The 16,509-nt window shown below is 37.4% G+C and overlaps 1 protein-coding gene across 1 annotated transcript; it reads right to left on the bottom strand.

The window, feature by feature from the left end:
- Window positions 1-11,766: 11,766 nt before the first annotated feature.
- On the bottom strand, window positions 11,767-12,723 carry LOC113896305 (olfactory receptor 2C3). The gene has a single exon (XM_027548542.1). It carries the CDS (start codon window positions 12,721-12,723, stop codon window positions 11,767-11,769), a length of 957 nt encoding a protein of 318 aa, XP_027404343.1.
- Window positions 12,724-16,509: the final 3,786 nt, after the last annotated feature.

Genomic DNA, 16,509 nt, shown 5'->3' with positions numbered 1-16,509 from the left:
TTATCCCCTTTCCTGCTTAATTTTTTTTGTCCGTAGTACTTATCGTCATAGAACAAATATTCTATTCTAATTTGTTGTGTCTATTACCTGCCTCAACAAATTCCATGGACATAGGGCTTTCTGTTACTTTATTTTTGAGTTCCCAGTGCTAACTCAGTGTCTGAAGCACAGAAGGTAAAATAAAGCTATAGTTGAGGGACGTGATGGAGAAGGAAATGGCAACCCACTCCAGTATTCTTGCCTGGAGAATCCTGTGGACAGAGGAGCTTGATGGGCTGCTGTCCATAGGGTCGCATAGAGTCGGACGCGACTGAAGCGACTTAGCGTGCGTGCATTGGAAAAGGAAATGGCAACCCACTCCAGTATTCTTGCCTGGAGAATCCTGTGGACAGAGGAGCTCGGTGGGCTGCCGTCTATGGGGTCGCACAGAGTAGGACACGATTGAAGTGACTTAGCAGCGGCAGCAGCAGCAGAGGGACATGAAAATGCAACATCAAGCAGTTCTGTCAAGAAGGAACACTTAAAGCCGTCAAAGTCATGCACAGCTGACCCAGACTATGCCTTCCTCTTATAAATGTTGAATAAAACAAACCAGAACTGAGCACGGACAATGTGTGAAGTCAGAAGCCCTCTTAAAGGGAAACAGACAAGCACTTTGCTTCAGGTATCTCTGAAAAGTTCTGGAACTTTTGTTTACAAACACATGAAATTTTTCTCCCCTGGTTTTTGAGAGGAAAAATAAATGCATTATAATTAGAGTTCATTCAAGTGTGAGGATCTGAGCAGCTATAAACTCAACTATCAATGCTTTAAAAATTCCAGAGAGGGAAACTTATCCATCTCTATAACTGGAAGTTGACCAAGCAAAATAAATTCAACACATGTATGTTTACAGTGTTTTATAATACATGTAGAATTTCCCCATGCATTTGTAGAAATGGGGCTCAGGGAGCTTCATGCCTTTCCCAAAATTCAGGCACAGAACTTATACTTGGATTTTACTGAGCTAGAATGCTGAGAAAATCATCTTCTTACATATAGTACACCAGAGCAGTACTGAGCCTCTGAGAAAGCACCAGGAAGAGGATTCTGCACCCCTCCAAATTCAGTAAGCATAAAGAGTGGTTTCATAATGTGAATGTGGGAGAGAAGAGGTGAATGAGGATAGTGCTGTGCAATTGATTCATGACACAGTAAAGTAATTGAGCCATATAAAGAGTCACCTCAGATGAACTGATGAGTGCATAGAAAAGTAAAAGGCTAAACTGAAGACTGCATTGTTTCTCATGGGCTTAAGTATCCCTACTGGAGATATGAAAATTTTATTAACACACATATGAATAAAATGTGTGACTGTCACCAAAAGATAGGGATCAGAATTTCACAGTCATGAAGTAACAGTTTGGTAGAATTTTTGAGAACATGGAGATCTTAGTGATAATTTGATTCATTTTTAGAAATGATCAGTGAAGTGAAAGTCACTCAGTCATGTCCAACTCTTTGCAACCCCATGGACTATACAGTCCATGGAATTCTCCAGGCCAGAATGCTGGAGTGGGTAGCCATTCCCTTCTCCAGGGGATCTTCCCAACCCAGGAATCAAACTGGGGTCTCCTGCATTGCAGGCGGATTCTTTACCAGCTGAGCTGCCAGCCTGGAGAATTCCACAGATTGTGTAGTCCATGGGATCGCAAGGAGTCAGACATGACTGAGTGATTTCACTTTCAGTATAGAAATGATCGGTGGCTTACTCAAAGTTCAAGGGTTGTTCAGTGCAAGTACTGGAGCTATAGTCAAGCAACAAGATTCTTAGTACAAAAAAAAAAAAAAAAAAAATTCCCAGTAAAGGAAGAGTTTTGCTCATTCAATGATTCACCAAAATATCACAATAAAAAATCATTCATGAAAATGTGACCCAGCCCCAAGTTCTGTGACATTATGACAAAGAAAGATAGCATGGTGAGAGTTACAGGAATGAGTTCAAATTTTGTGAGTCAATTATGTCATCACAAATTCTACCCCTGAATTTATTCAACCTGCTAATATGCCAAAGACACCAAAAAGAGCAAATCGACATGGTGCAGTGCTCTCAAACTTTAGAATGACCAGAAACTGTATGATTCCAGTTTATCTTAAATATCATCAATAACAAATAAATCTGAGAATATCACTTACTGATGGTAAGCTAGCAGTATCCTCTCTCTCTATGCAGGGTGCAAATATTGTATAACAAGTAGTATTTTATTTCAATAATTAATAAGGTCCATTAATTCAATACATATGGCTTTAAAAAGTAGGAGAATCGGCAAGGTATTTTGATGTTCTAAAATTGCTGGAAATCTCCAAGTCAGTGATGGTAGGTGTGCTAGATTCGCTTCAAATGCATATGTGAGGGCAGTCTTAAGTTTTAAAATTAGAATAGGTTTAAATTAGAGAGAAACATTTATTTTTTCCTAACAAAGGTGTAAGCAAAAGAAATGAAAATGATTCACAGAGTCTTCAGAATGAGAAATATATGGCAGTCCCCAGAGATAAAGTGTGTCATAAAACTAATAAAATTACAAGACATTCATTTTATCCCCTGGAGCATTCAGGAAGGAGGCATACTGTGATTACATCAGGGGAGTGAAGTTGGAGGAGAAAAAGCTTTGGGGATTTTCTTCCCTATTGAATAATTATAATTCTACTAGAATGTCTATACACATAGAATTGTTCATATGTGTGCAGAAGTGTTAGTTTAGTTTGAATGCTATTTCAGTGTTATTTTAGGTTTTTATACTGCAAAACATTGATTGTCTACACATCTATGCAATGGTGTCTGTATCTTGTGAATAAAAACATGAAATATTTGTTCACTACAGTAACTTCAGTACTTGTGTTACAGATTTTTTTCAAAATTCAATTATTCTATTATTGGAGTATAATACAGTGATGAACTAATATTTTTCTTGATGGAACAAGATTATTTTTACTGTAGTAAAATACACGTAACATAAACTTGCTACTGTAACCATTAAAAAATGTACAGATCAGTGGAATTGTGCATTTACAAAATAGTACAACCGTCACCAGTATCTAGTTCCAGAACTTTCTTATTAACCCCACCAAACCCCTTTTTAGCAGTCACTTTCGATTTTTCTAGTATTTAGAGAAATCTACTTTCTGTCTTTATGAGTTTGCCTATCTTGGATATTCCATGTAAATGAAATCATACTGTATGTGGGCTTTTATGTTTGACTTCTTTCACTTAGGATGGTCTCAGGCTTTTCCATGTTGTAGTGTGTATCATTATTTTATTTACTTCTAAAGCTGAGTTATATTCTATTGTATGAGTTTGCCACATTATGTTTATCTAGTTATTTGTTGATGTCCATTGGAATCCACCTGCAATGCAGGAGATGCTGGTTTGATTCCTGGATTGGGAAGATCCCATGGAGAAGGGACAGGCTACCCATTCCAGTATTCTTGGGCTTCCTTGGTAGCTCAGATGGTAAAGAATCTGCCTGCAATGTGGGAGACCAGGGTTTGATCCCTGGGTTGGGAAGATCCCCTGAAGGAGGGCATGACAACCCACTTCAGTATTCTTGCCTGGAGAATCCTCATGGACAGAGGAACCTGGTGGGCTATAGTCCATAGGGTGGCAAAGAGTCGGACAAGAATGAGCAACTAAGCACATTGGTTTATTTGTTGATGGACATTTGTGTTATTTCCACTTTTTGCTATTGTGAATAGAGCTGCTAATGACATTTCTCTACAAATATTGTTTGAACATTTGTTTTCAATTATTTTGGTGCACATCTAGGAGTGGAATTAATAGATCACATGGTAACTTTGTGATTAGAACTTATTTTGGGGACTTCCTTGGTGTGGTGGTGCAATGTATGAGAATCCGCCTGCAATGCAGGAGACCTGGGGTCAATCCCAGGGTCAGGAAGGTCCCCTAGAGAAGGTAATGGCAACCCACTCCAGTATTCTTACCTGGAGAATTCCATGGAAAGAGGAGCTTGGCAGGCTACAGTCCATGGAGTCTCATAGTCGACATGACTGAACAATTAACATTTTCACGCTTTCACACTATTATATTTACTATGCTGTTGTTTTTCAGTGGCTAAATCGTGTCTGACCGTTTGTGGCCCCATGGACCTTAGCTTTCCAAGCTCTTCTGTCCATGGGGTTTTCCAGGAGAGAATACTGGTGTGGGATGCCATTTCCTTCTTTAGGAAATCTTCCTTACCCAGGGGTTGAACCTGGGCTTCCCGTGTCTCCTGCATTAGCAGGTGGATTCCTTACCACTGAGCCACCAAGGAAGCCATAGTTTTGTATTATAGTTTGAGATCAGGAATTATGAGATTCCAGTTTTGTTATTTTTCCTCGATTGCTTTGGTTATTTGGAATCTTTTAAAGTTTCATCCAAATATTGTGATTACATTTTTTTTAAATGCCATTTTATTTTGATTGAGATTGCTACGAAACTACAGATGGCTTTGGGTAATATGGGCATTTTACCAAGGTTAGTTCTTCTGATCCATGAACGTGGGCTCTTTCCATTTATTTGTGTTATTCCAAATTCTTCAAATTCTTCCAAATTCTATTCTTCAAATTCTTATAATTTTGAATATACATATATTTTATCTCCTTGGTTAAGTTTATTCCTGAGTATATTATTATTTTGATACTATTGTGAATTGATGGACATTTGTGTTATTGTGTGAATGGGAAACAACCAAGCAATGTATGCAGTGAAATATGTGGTCAACATAGTCTACTGCCTTACAATCCAATATGGGTCATTTTTACCAATAAATATTTTATCTTATTTTTGAGTGAAAATTACTCTTAATTTAACTCTGCAAAGAGCTATTATGAACCTCATTTTAAAGGTGAGGCAACTGAGGCTTTGAATGGGCAAATGACTTGCTCAAGGTCATGTGGCTACTAAATGGTGGAGAGATTTGCACTCATAAATATTTATTTCCTATCTCACATATTCCCTTAGTGACCTAATGTAGACTAATGGATTCGAATATTAACTAAATCCTAAAGACTCTTTGAATTGTATCCCTGGCCAGCACTCAGTTCCACACTTCAGACTCAAACAACTTATTGTCTATGTTGCATGTTGATTTAAAGGGTGTTATGAAATGACTCTTTCCCCACACCAGCATTCATATGTTGAGGCTGTTACTCCTATTGTGACTGTGTTTGGATATGAGGGATTTAAGGAATAATTAAGTTTATATGAGGGAGCTCATGTGTCACATCCTAATCCCATAGGATATGTGTCCTTATAAGAAGGTGGAAAATACCAGATCTGCATCTCTTTCTCCCTGTTTCTATTCCCCAGTGTGCAGAGAGGAAAGGCCATGTGACCACACAGTAAGAGCAAGGGAGTCTCCAAACCAGGAAGAGAGACCTTACCAGCAATTAACCTGATGACACCTTGGTGTAAGACTGATCTGTCTCACAGGTCCAATGTCTGACCTGTGAGAAAATATGTTATTGTTGTTTAAGCCATTCTACATGTAATATTAGTTCAAATTTAAATACAGATGGCTAATACACATTCTGAACTTAATGCTTCTGAAAATGAACCCTGTTTCCTACCAGACCTTCTTTAGCTTCAGGATACCCATCTCACTTGATGACAACTCTATTCTACTTGTTTCTCAGGTTAGAAACCTCAAAGTCAACTTTGACCATTCTCTTTTCTCTTTCTGATGGTTGTCAACCACCTACAGAAGAGATGCACCTATATAAACTTTGTATCCTTTGAGTAACTATATTGGTATCAGTTACAGCAGTACATCCAGTGTAAATAGTAGTAAAAGAAAATTAGAAAATTTTATGAAGAAATAAAAGAATTATGTGCATAAAAAGAAACATAAACACTACTAAATTTTTATATGTTTATCACTATGTTATTTTCCAGCCTCTCACTACTTATTGCTCCATAACAACCATATGTAGTTGGTGCTATTACACAGTTTTACAGATGAAGAGAATGAGGCTCAGAGAGGAGAGTTAATTGAATAAAGTCACATAGTCACTAAGTAAGGAACCAGGTCCTATAGCAAGTATGACCTGACCTCATACCAGATACCAAAACCCTGTGCTTCATGTCCTTTCCTTATTATCTACATAGAGGTCTTGGTCCTACAAAAATGTGAGTTCTTCTGACATTAATTTAAACTCTAGCTCACTACCAGAGTCCCAATAAGATACTGTAGCTCACTCCAGAGTCCCAATAAGATACTGTTTTTGAGTAGCAGGAATGGAACTTATTGTGACATTTAAGATAGTAAAGTAAGTATAGGAACAGCTATGAAATTTCTAAATTTGAAAAATAGAAAGAATAATGAAATATTCCTTGCTCTACTAGCTAAGAAAATATTCCATAAATCCACGGTTACTGAAAGGATGCTGTGAAAGTGAAAGTGTTAGTTGTGTCCAGCTCTTTGTGACCCCAGGAACTGTAGCCAGCCAGGCTCCTCTCTCCATGGGATTTCCCAGGCAAAAATACTGGAGTGGGTAGCCATTTCCTTCTCCAAGTGATCTTTCTGACCCAGGGTTTGAACATATTTCCTGCATTGCAGACAGATTCTTTACTGTTTGAGCCACCATGGACACATCATGCATAAATAAATATTAAAAGAACAGAATTGATATTCCCCAAATAAACTTATATACATAGGAGATTTAGTTTTTGGAAAATGTATAATTTCAGGATAATAGTAGAAATATAGCTAATTGAAATAAATTGTGGAGGGACCATTGAATAAACATTTGGAATATATTTAATATAATTCTTTCTTTGTCTTATTATGCACACACACACACACAGACATTGTAGAAGGGACTGAAAAGATAAGAATAAAATAGAAATCTATTAAACACAAAATAAACACAATTTTGTGGTTGGAGGACCATTTCTAAGCATATTTCAGACATCAGGGCATAAAATAATTTGCTCTGACTTATTAAGATAGTCTGAAAACATAAATGTCAACATTTGCCTGGGGTCTGAAAGACCCCTCAGCACCTGGATCTTAAGGATCTCTCAGAGATCAACCTAGATGTCCATCAGCAGATGAATGGATAAGAAAGCTGTGGTACATATACACAATGGAGTATTACTTAGCCATTAAAAAGAATACATTTGAATCAGTTCTAATGAGGTGGATGAAACTGGAGCCTATTATACAGAGTGAAGTAAGCCAGAAAGAAAAACACCAATACAGTATACTAACGCATATATATGGAATTTAGAAAGATGGTAATGATAACCCTGTATGCGAGACAACAAAAGAGACACAGATGTATAGAACAGTCTTTTTGACTCTGTGGGAGAGGGAGGTGGGGGATGATTTGGGAGATTGGCATTGAAACATGTATAATATCATATAAAAACGAATCGCCAGTCCAGGTTCGATGCAAAATACAGGATGCTTGGGGCTGGTGCACTGGGATGACCCAGAGGGATGGTATGGGGAAGGAGGTGGGAGGGGGGTTCAGGATGGGGAACACGTGTACACCCGTGGTGGATTCATGTTGATGTATGGCAAAACCAATACAATATTGTAAAGTAATTAGCCTCTAATTAAAATAAATAAATTTAAAAAAATTCCTATCACACTTTCCCTCACTCCCTTTCACCCACACCTGACAATTCTCCATCTGAAATTCTTTCTTCTCTAAAGCCTTTGCACTAGTTACTCTTTCTCCATGAAATTCCCTTCACACTCATGTTTTGTATCTCCCTCCCCCATTTAATTTTGAAGAGCTAAAATGGCAACTCAAGATCTCCTGTCACCTTCTCCACTCTCACCCTATTGAGTATTGGTCCTGTCTTGTCTTAACCTACATTCTCTATAGGCTTGCTTATTTGATAAACTTGTATATCTGTGAAAGGGTGACATCACTTCTTTGTTCTTGCATCTCCAGCACACAAAACAGGTTGCATATACAAAATAAGTTAAAATAATATTTCATTTTGTTGAATGAAATAAGGACTATAAGAAGTTATAGTTACATGGTTGATGAAATTTAATACACAAAATTTAAAGCTTTTGTACCACAAAGGAAACAAAAAAAAATCGTATCAAAAGAATAAACATCCCACTGGAAAAATTATCACTTCTAATAATGAAGGGAAATAGATTCATGTATAAACTACTCCTTTAAAGCAATAAGAAAATGTAAAACAATAAGAACAACAATGAAAAAAGGGGGGAAACAATTTAGTGCAGAAAGCATATAGTATTCAAAACATTTCAAAAGGTGTTAAAACTCACTAGTGATCAGATAATTGACAAGCAAAGACTAAAATGATCCACAGAATCCAAAGTTAGTGAAATTGTGAGACTGTATGCCTTTCCACATGCTATTGGTAAAAGTATAAATTTATAGTTTCTTAACAATTACAAAATTTATATTTCCATAAAATATAAACATGTGAACATTATTTGCTTCAGAACTCTAAGATCCATCTTCTATAACTAGTAGTCAAGTTTGCAAGAATTTCAATACATATGGATTTATTTTAATTTTGTATGTTATAATGAAACTGAGGAAAATGCTCATAGTAATTAAAATTTCAGAATACATATTCAGTTCAGTCGCTGAGTCATGTCTGACTCTTTGTGACCCCATGAACTGCAGCATGCCAGGCCTCCCCGTCCATCACCAACTCCTGGAGTCCATCCAAACCCATGTCCATTGAGTTGGTGATGCCATCCAACCATCTCATCTTCTGTCATCCCCTTCTCCTCCTGTCTTCAATCTTTCCCAGCATCAGGGTCTTTTCCAGTGAGTCAATTCTTCCCAGCAGGTGGCCAAAGTATTGGAGTTTCAGCTTCAACATCAGTCCTTCCAATGAACACCCAGGACTGATCTCCTTTAGGATAGACTGGTTGAATCTCCTTGCATTCCAAGGGACTCTCAAGAGTCTTCTGCAATACCACAGTTCAAAAGCATTGATTCTTTGGTGCTCAGCTGTCTTTATAGTTCCACTCTCACATCCATACATGACCACTGGAAAAACCATAGCCTTGACTGGACGGACCTTTGTTGACAAAGTGAGGTCTCTGCTTTTTAATATGCTGTCTAGGTTGGTCATAACTTTCCTTCCAAGGAGTAAGTGCCTTTTAATTTCATGGCTGCAGTCACCATCTGCAGTGATTTTGGAGCCCAGAAAACTTCCCTGTTCTTCACTGTCTCCCAGTTTTTGCTCAGATTCATTTCCAATGAGTCAGTGATGCTATCTAACCATCTCATCCTCTACCACCCTCTTCTCTTTTTACCTTCAATCTTTCCCAGCATCAGGGTCTTTCCCAATGAGTCAGCTCTTTGCATCAGGTGATCAAAGTATTGGAGCTTCAGTGGCAGCATCAGTCCTTCCAATGAATATTCAGGGTTGATTTTCTTTAGAATGAAGGGTTTTGATCTCTGTGTTGTCCAAGGAAATCTCAAGAATCTTCTCCAACACCAGTTCAAAAGCTTCAATTCTTTGGTGCTTAGCCTTCTTTATGGTCCTACTCTAACATCCATACACGACTACTGGAAAAACCATAGCTTAGACCTTTGTCTAAGCTCAGACCTTTGTCCACAAAGTGATGTCTTTGTTTTTTAATATGCTCTCTAGGTTTGTTGTAGCTTTACTTCAAGAAACAAACACATCATTGTAAGCCAACTATATCCCAATAAACAGAAATAAACTAAGGAATTAATAGTTGATAGTATTGATAAGTTATCAACCTCAATACTCTATTTACTTTTACTTTATCCAAGATCCAAATCTCCCAATATCTGTTGGTATTATTCAAATGAGTAGTCTGAGAGTCAACTTGTGGCATTTAGGGAGGTGTTGAATTTGAAAAGTGGGAGCAAATTTCTAGAGACAGGGTTTTGGCCAAAAAAAGTCCAGAAAAACCTTTCAAAATATTGCTGAAAGTAAATGAGTTTGTGGTACTCCTACTTAATATGTTTGAAAGAAAAACATGAATGCTATTTTTTTCTTTATGATCATTTTTTTCCCTCTGATCAGAATTTTCCCATCTCAAAAATGTAAATATTATTAACTTTACAATATGATTTTGAGTTTTAAATCATCAAGTCCAGTGATTGCTCTTGAACTTAACTTACTTTTTTAGTGCAGCTTTGTATGCTAGTTTTCATAACCTCCAGAAATCATCTTGGACATATGAATAGTACTGAGTGAATAAAAATATCTTTACATATCCTGTACACAGAATATGTAGACTTGTGTTGGGAAACTGATCTTTCTATAGTTACAGATGCATCTGTGCAGCATGTTATTGATGAAATCTCTAAATTGCTGAAAATTCAACTCAAAATTCTACTTTTGAGGCATTTGCCTCTTTAGTTTCCTTCTCCTGAAAGTGCATGAATTATATTTTGATCACATCTTTTCTGACACCAAATGTGTGAGATTTTTTTCACAACAATAACCAATATTCCAACTCTTCAAACACCAACTGGGTATCCTGTAATTCAGTTTAACTCTGACAATAACTACCTAAATCTAGTACCAGATCCTGCCAATTTAAGAACAAAGTCCTCTACAAGACCACCCCCAGTTTAGAAGGCAGTTGCAAGCTCCAGGTTGGCATCCATGTCTATGACCAACTATAAATCAAGAGTTGCCATAACCCCTTCTTTAGATTTAGTGATTTGCAAGAATGACTCACATAACTCAGGGAAACACTTTAGTGTACTGGTTTATTACAAATAATATAAAAGAAGAGATACACAGGATGAAGTTTGGAAAGGTCTTGAGCACAAGAACTTCTGTCTCGGCAGAGTTTAGGGCACTCTACCTTCTTGTCACATAGATGCAGCCACCAACCTGGAAATCTCCAAACACTATTGTTTAAAGCTTTTGTGAGGTTCATTGCATAGGCATGATTCATTAAGTTATTGGCCATTATGACTTAATTTCCAGTAACTCCTTCCCAGACACGGGGCTGGAACTGGAAATTACAAACTTCTAACCACATGGTCAGTTCTTCTGGTATCCAGGCATCCTCTGGAAGCTATCTAGGGACTCTTCTTTGAGTTAATTCATTAGCATAAACTTAGGTATGTTGAAATGTGCTTGTTATGAAAGATAACCTTTCAAAAAAATAAAAGATACCTTCTCATCCATATCACTCAGAAAATTTCAAGGGTCCTAGAAGCTCAGTGTCAGAAGTCAGGACAAAAAAAAAAGTATATATTTCTTATTACATCACAAGAGACTGTAGCCAAAATGGCAAATATATCCATGGATACAAAGAATAGACTTACATCTCAGCATAAAATCTTGATAACTTTATAATTATCTAACATTTGTGAGGTCAATACTATCTACCTCACTGAGTCATTACAAATATTAGGGGAGAAAAAGTAAAGGATTTCACACATATTAGACACCCTTAGTGACAGACATTGCTTTAAAATATTAACAAAATCATATAACAATTAGCATATGTAGCTACATAAACAACTTACAATATCATAGGTAGCATGAATATAACATACACAAAGCTATATAAATAATTAGCAAAATATACTTATTAATAAAAAATAAAAACATAAAATAAGTTCTCTTTGCACTGGCCTGAAAAAAATATGTAAGTACACCCATTTCAGTTTGTTATTTACTTTGAACTTAAGAAATAGTGTATAGAAATGATATCCCAAATATCCTGACACTCCAAATCAGTTTTGATGCCTTTAAATCTGCTTCCTCCTCACAAGTGATAAGTTTTAAAATATATGTGTCCCTCCAAAACCACAGTTCTCTAATACAATGTGCCTAAGTGCCTTCTTCACAGTCTTGTTCCTTAGCGTGTAAATCAGGGGGTTCAGCATTGGGGTGACCACAGTGTAGAAGAGGGCCACAAGCTTACCTTCCTCATGAGAGTTTCTCTTGGCAGGCTGGAGATACATGAAAATGATGCTCCCGTAAAACAGAGCCACTACTGCCACATGGGACGAGCAGGTATTGAATGCCTTTCTCCACCCTTCTGCTGACCTGATCGTCAACACAGCCCAGGCAATACGGCTGTATGAGACCAGAATGAGACCCAGAGGCAAGACAACAAAGATAAAGCTGGCCACGTACATCTCTACTTCATTGAAGCTGGTATCCACACAAGCCAGCTGCATAATGAGGGGCATCTCACAGAAAAAGTGGTCAATGCGATTGTTCCCACAGAGAGGCAGGAGCATGGTGAGCGTGGAACCTACCATGCTGGTGGTCAGACCCCCAAGCCACGAGGCAAAAGCCAGGCTGCGGCAAAGCTTTGGATGCATGATGACAGTGTAGTGGAGTGGCCTGCAGATGGCAGCATAGCGATCGTAGGACATGACTGCCAGGAGGACACATTCAGTTGCCCCCAACCAGTGGGAGATATAGAACTGGATCACACACCCTCCATAGCTTATGGTTTTCTGTGGTCCCCAGAGGTTGACCAGGAGTTGTGGGACGATGCTTGTGGTGAAGCTAATGTCCAGGAAGGAAAGGTTGACAAGAAAGAAGTACATAGGAGTGTGGAGATGCACATCCATGCAGGAGACCACAATGATGACGCCATTACCCAAGACAGTCACCACATAAATCCCCAAGACAAAGATAAAAAGGATGGGTTCTAGAGAGGGTCGTTCAGAGAAGCCCAGCAGAATAAAAACTTCTGGAAAACTTACATTGGCTATTTCCATCATCACATGCAGCTAAATGTAGGGCAAACAAGTCACCTGCAAATGAGTGGGGGGCACAGGGTGTGAGGTATAAAGGGACTATATCAGTGAGCAAACTTTAAATCTAGATGAATATTCATTGCTCCTAAATCATCCATTCAACTTCACTGTGGATGACGTTGCATCATCTTCTTGAAGGCCAGTTTGGAATGTGTGCTAAATGACATGGAAATATGCATAGCCTGTGGAAACATATTTTTGGCAATAGGTTATTATTGAAATATTACTTACAGAAGCAACATCTGGAATTAACCTAGGTTTTTATTGATGAGTTATCACTGGGTATGGTATTTCAAGTAATGAAGTACTGCACAGGCATTAAATGAGCCTGTGCTAAAATTTGCTTAATCTTATATGGCAGCCTGGATGGGAGGGGAGCTTGGGGGAGTAATAGATACATTTATATATGTGGCTCCGTCCCTTTGCTGTCTACCTGAACATTGTTAATCATTCATAGTCCAGTATAAAGTAAAATTTTAAGAAGTTGAGCCTGTGCTCCTTTGCCACTTAGTTAATAGCCACGTGGAATCCATCTTGACATTTCTCTTTTCTCAAATCCCACAATAATTGGCAATTTTTTGTTTTATTATTAAATTTATCCAGATTCTCATGACTTCTCACCACCTCTGTTGTTTCTACCCTGACCCTTGCTGTTATCATTTATCACCTGAACTGTTGATGTAACATCCTAACTTGTCTTCCTGCTTCCTTATTACTTCCCTTCAAGTTATTCTCAACACAGTAGTTGGAAGATTACATTAAAATGCAATATGGTCATATTGCTCCCCTGCTGAACACCCCTAGTTTCATGGAGCAAAGCCTGCAGTGGTTTTCCTCCAAGACAGCCACATGCTCACATTCCTCACCTCCTTCAGTTTGTTTCTCAGAAGTCATATTTTACTGAGGGCCTCCCTCACTGTGTTATTTAATATTGAAAATTATAGCTTCCTCTCAGCTCCATTCTCCCCCTTTCCTGCTTTATTTTTATTCATAATATTTATTACCATAGAACAAATATTCTATTCCAATTTATTGTTTATTACCTACCTCAATCCATTAGAGTAAAAATTTCATAGAGTTATGGCTTTCTGTTACTTTATTTTTGGGTCCCCAGTGCTAACCCAGTGTTTGGCACACAGAAGTCCCTTAATCAATTATCATTGAATGAGAAAACTGTGAAGCAGTTTTTAGATTGGCGTGTAATCATGGTGGAGGTAGAACTGAAGCAAAATGAAGGTTATAGTTGATAACCTCACAAAAGTATTTGTAAGAATGAACACTTAAGGCTGTCAAAGTCATGCCCCAGTGACCCAGACCATCTCTTCCTCTTATAAACGTTAAATACATAACACAGGACCTAGCAGGAACAGTGTGTGAAGTCAGAAGCTCTTAGAAGAAAACAATCAGTCTGCCTCAGGTGTATCTGAAGGGTTCTGGGACTGTTCTTAACAAAAACATGAATTTTGTCTTTTCAGTCTTTTAAAAGGAAAAGAATTTATTATAATTGGAGTCCATGCATTGTGGAGAATAGAGCATTTATAAACTCAACTATCAACTTTTTTAAAATCCCACAGCAGGGAACTTACCTATTTGTATAACTGGAAGTTGACCAAATGAATAAATTATAAAAAATATATGTAGAGTTTCCCCATGAATTTGTAGAAATAGGACTCAGAGAGCTTCAGGAATTTGCAAAAATTCATACACAGAAGTTGTAATGCTGTGGTCTTCACTGCACCAGAATGCTGAGACAACCCTCCAGCATACTAGAGCAGCACCTAATACTCTGAGAAGGCACCAAGGGGATGTATTCTGATCCCATCCAAATTCAGGAAGCATGGAGAGATGTCAGGAGTGGTTTCATAATGTGGATGTGTGGGAGGATATGTGAATAAGTATATTGATGTGCAATAAAGAATAGTCATGATACAATAAAATAACTTCCCGGTGCAAGGAGTCACCACAGATGAGTTTATGATGACACAGAAATGTAAAAGTCTAAACTGAGGACTGTGTTGTCATCTGTGGGTTTAGTTGCCCCTCTGGAGATAATGAAAATTTTGTTGACTCACATATGAACATGTATGAGTGTTCCCAACAGATGGGGATCAAAACATTAATCACAGTCATGAATTAATAGTTCAGTTGAATTTTTGAGGAAATGGAGATCTTAGTGATAATGTGATTCATTTCTAGAAATGTTCAGTGGCTTACACAAAGTCCAAGAGTTGCTTAGTGCAAGTTCTGGAGCTACGCTCATGACACCCAGATTCTTAGTAAAAAAAAAAAAAAAAAAAAAAGTCCTGTAAAGGAAGAGTTTTGCTCATCCAATGACTCACCAAAACCATTACAATAAAAATCACTCTTGAAAAATGTAACCCAACCCTAAGTCCTGTGACATTATAACATAGAAAGCATGATGACAGTTACAGGAATGAGCCCATATTTTTAAAATCACTTATGCAGTCCCAAACTCTTCCCCTGAAGGTAGGCAACCTACTAAAATACCAAGGACTTCAAAAAGAGAAAATCCTATTATTGGAATTACCAGAAACTCTGTGATACCATTTTATCTTAAATATGTACCATGAAAGAAAACAAATAAACTGAAGAATATCACTCACTGATGGCTATCTTTCAGCATCATCTCTCTGTAGTAAGTGTGCAAATATTGTATAATGGGCAGTATTTTATTTCAATATTTGATAAGATTAACAAATTAAATGCAAGTGGCATTAAAAATAGGAGAGCATCCAAGGGATTTGGAAGCCTTAAAAATATTGGAAATCTTCATGTCAGTGGTGGCAGGTGTACTAAATTCTATTCTAATGCATGTGTAAGGACACAGTCTTAATTTTTTAAATTAGAATAAGTTTAAATTACAGAGAAGCACTGATATTTTCCCTAAGAAAGTGGTTAGCAAAAATAATGAGGATAATTCACAGTATCTTCAGAACAAGAAATATATGCCAACCCCCAAAGGACCAAATATGTCATAAAACTCTTAAAATCACAAGACATTCATGCTATTGCCAGAGCGTTCAGGAATGAGACAGAGGGTGGTTACATCAGGGGAGTGAAGTTGGAACAGAAGAAGCTTTGGGATTTTTTTCCCTATTGAATAATTATAATTCTATTATAATTTCTGTACACACAGAATTGATAATGTGTGTACAGAGCAATATTTTGAATGTTATTTCAATGTTATTTCGGGTTTCTATACTGCCAAACATTGATTGCAGAACATAAGATTTGTGTGTCTACACAAAGGTGTTTTCATGTAGTGGAGGAGACAGCCTGAAATATTTGTTCACTACAGTAATTTTGGTACATGTCCTACAGATTTTTAAAAAATCTAATTATCCTACTCTGAGTGTACAATACAGTAATAAACTAATACTTTTCTTGATGGAACAAGCTTATTTTTACTGTAGTAAGTATGTAACACATTTGGTAATGTACATATTTCAATGCCATTCTCTCAAATCATCCCACCCTTGCGTTCCCCCACTGAGTCCAAAAGTCTGTTCTTTACATCTGTGTCTCCTTTGCTGCCCTGCATGTGGAACCGTCAGTACTGTCTTTCTAAATTCCATATATATACATTAATACACAGTATTTGTCTTTCTCTTTCTGACATATTTCACTCTGTATAGTAGGCTCCAAGTTCATCCACCTCATAAATTTGCCACTGTAATGATTTTAAAGTGTACAAATCAATTGAATTAAACTCATTCACACAATAGTACA

The sequence above is a fragment of the Bos indicus x Bos taurus genome, chromosome 7 (assembly GCF_003369695.1).
Source record: "Bos indicus x Bos taurus breed Angus x Brahman F1 hybrid chromosome 7, Bos_hybrid_MaternalHap_v2.0, whole genome shotgun sequence".
NCBI classification, from domain to species: Eukaryota; Metazoa; Chordata; class Mammalia; order Artiodactyla; family Bovidae; genus Bos; species Bos indicus x Bos taurus.
Note: the sequence above shows the minus strand (reverse complement) of the source record. Positions and strands in the feature narration are given on the sequence as shown.

Bases quoted from the DNA above. Each gene is read 5' to 3' on its own strand.
- LOC113896305 (XM_027548542.1), bottom strand. From the start codon at position 12,723: ATGATGGAAATAGCCAATGTAAGTTTTCCAGAAGTTTTTATTCTGCTG.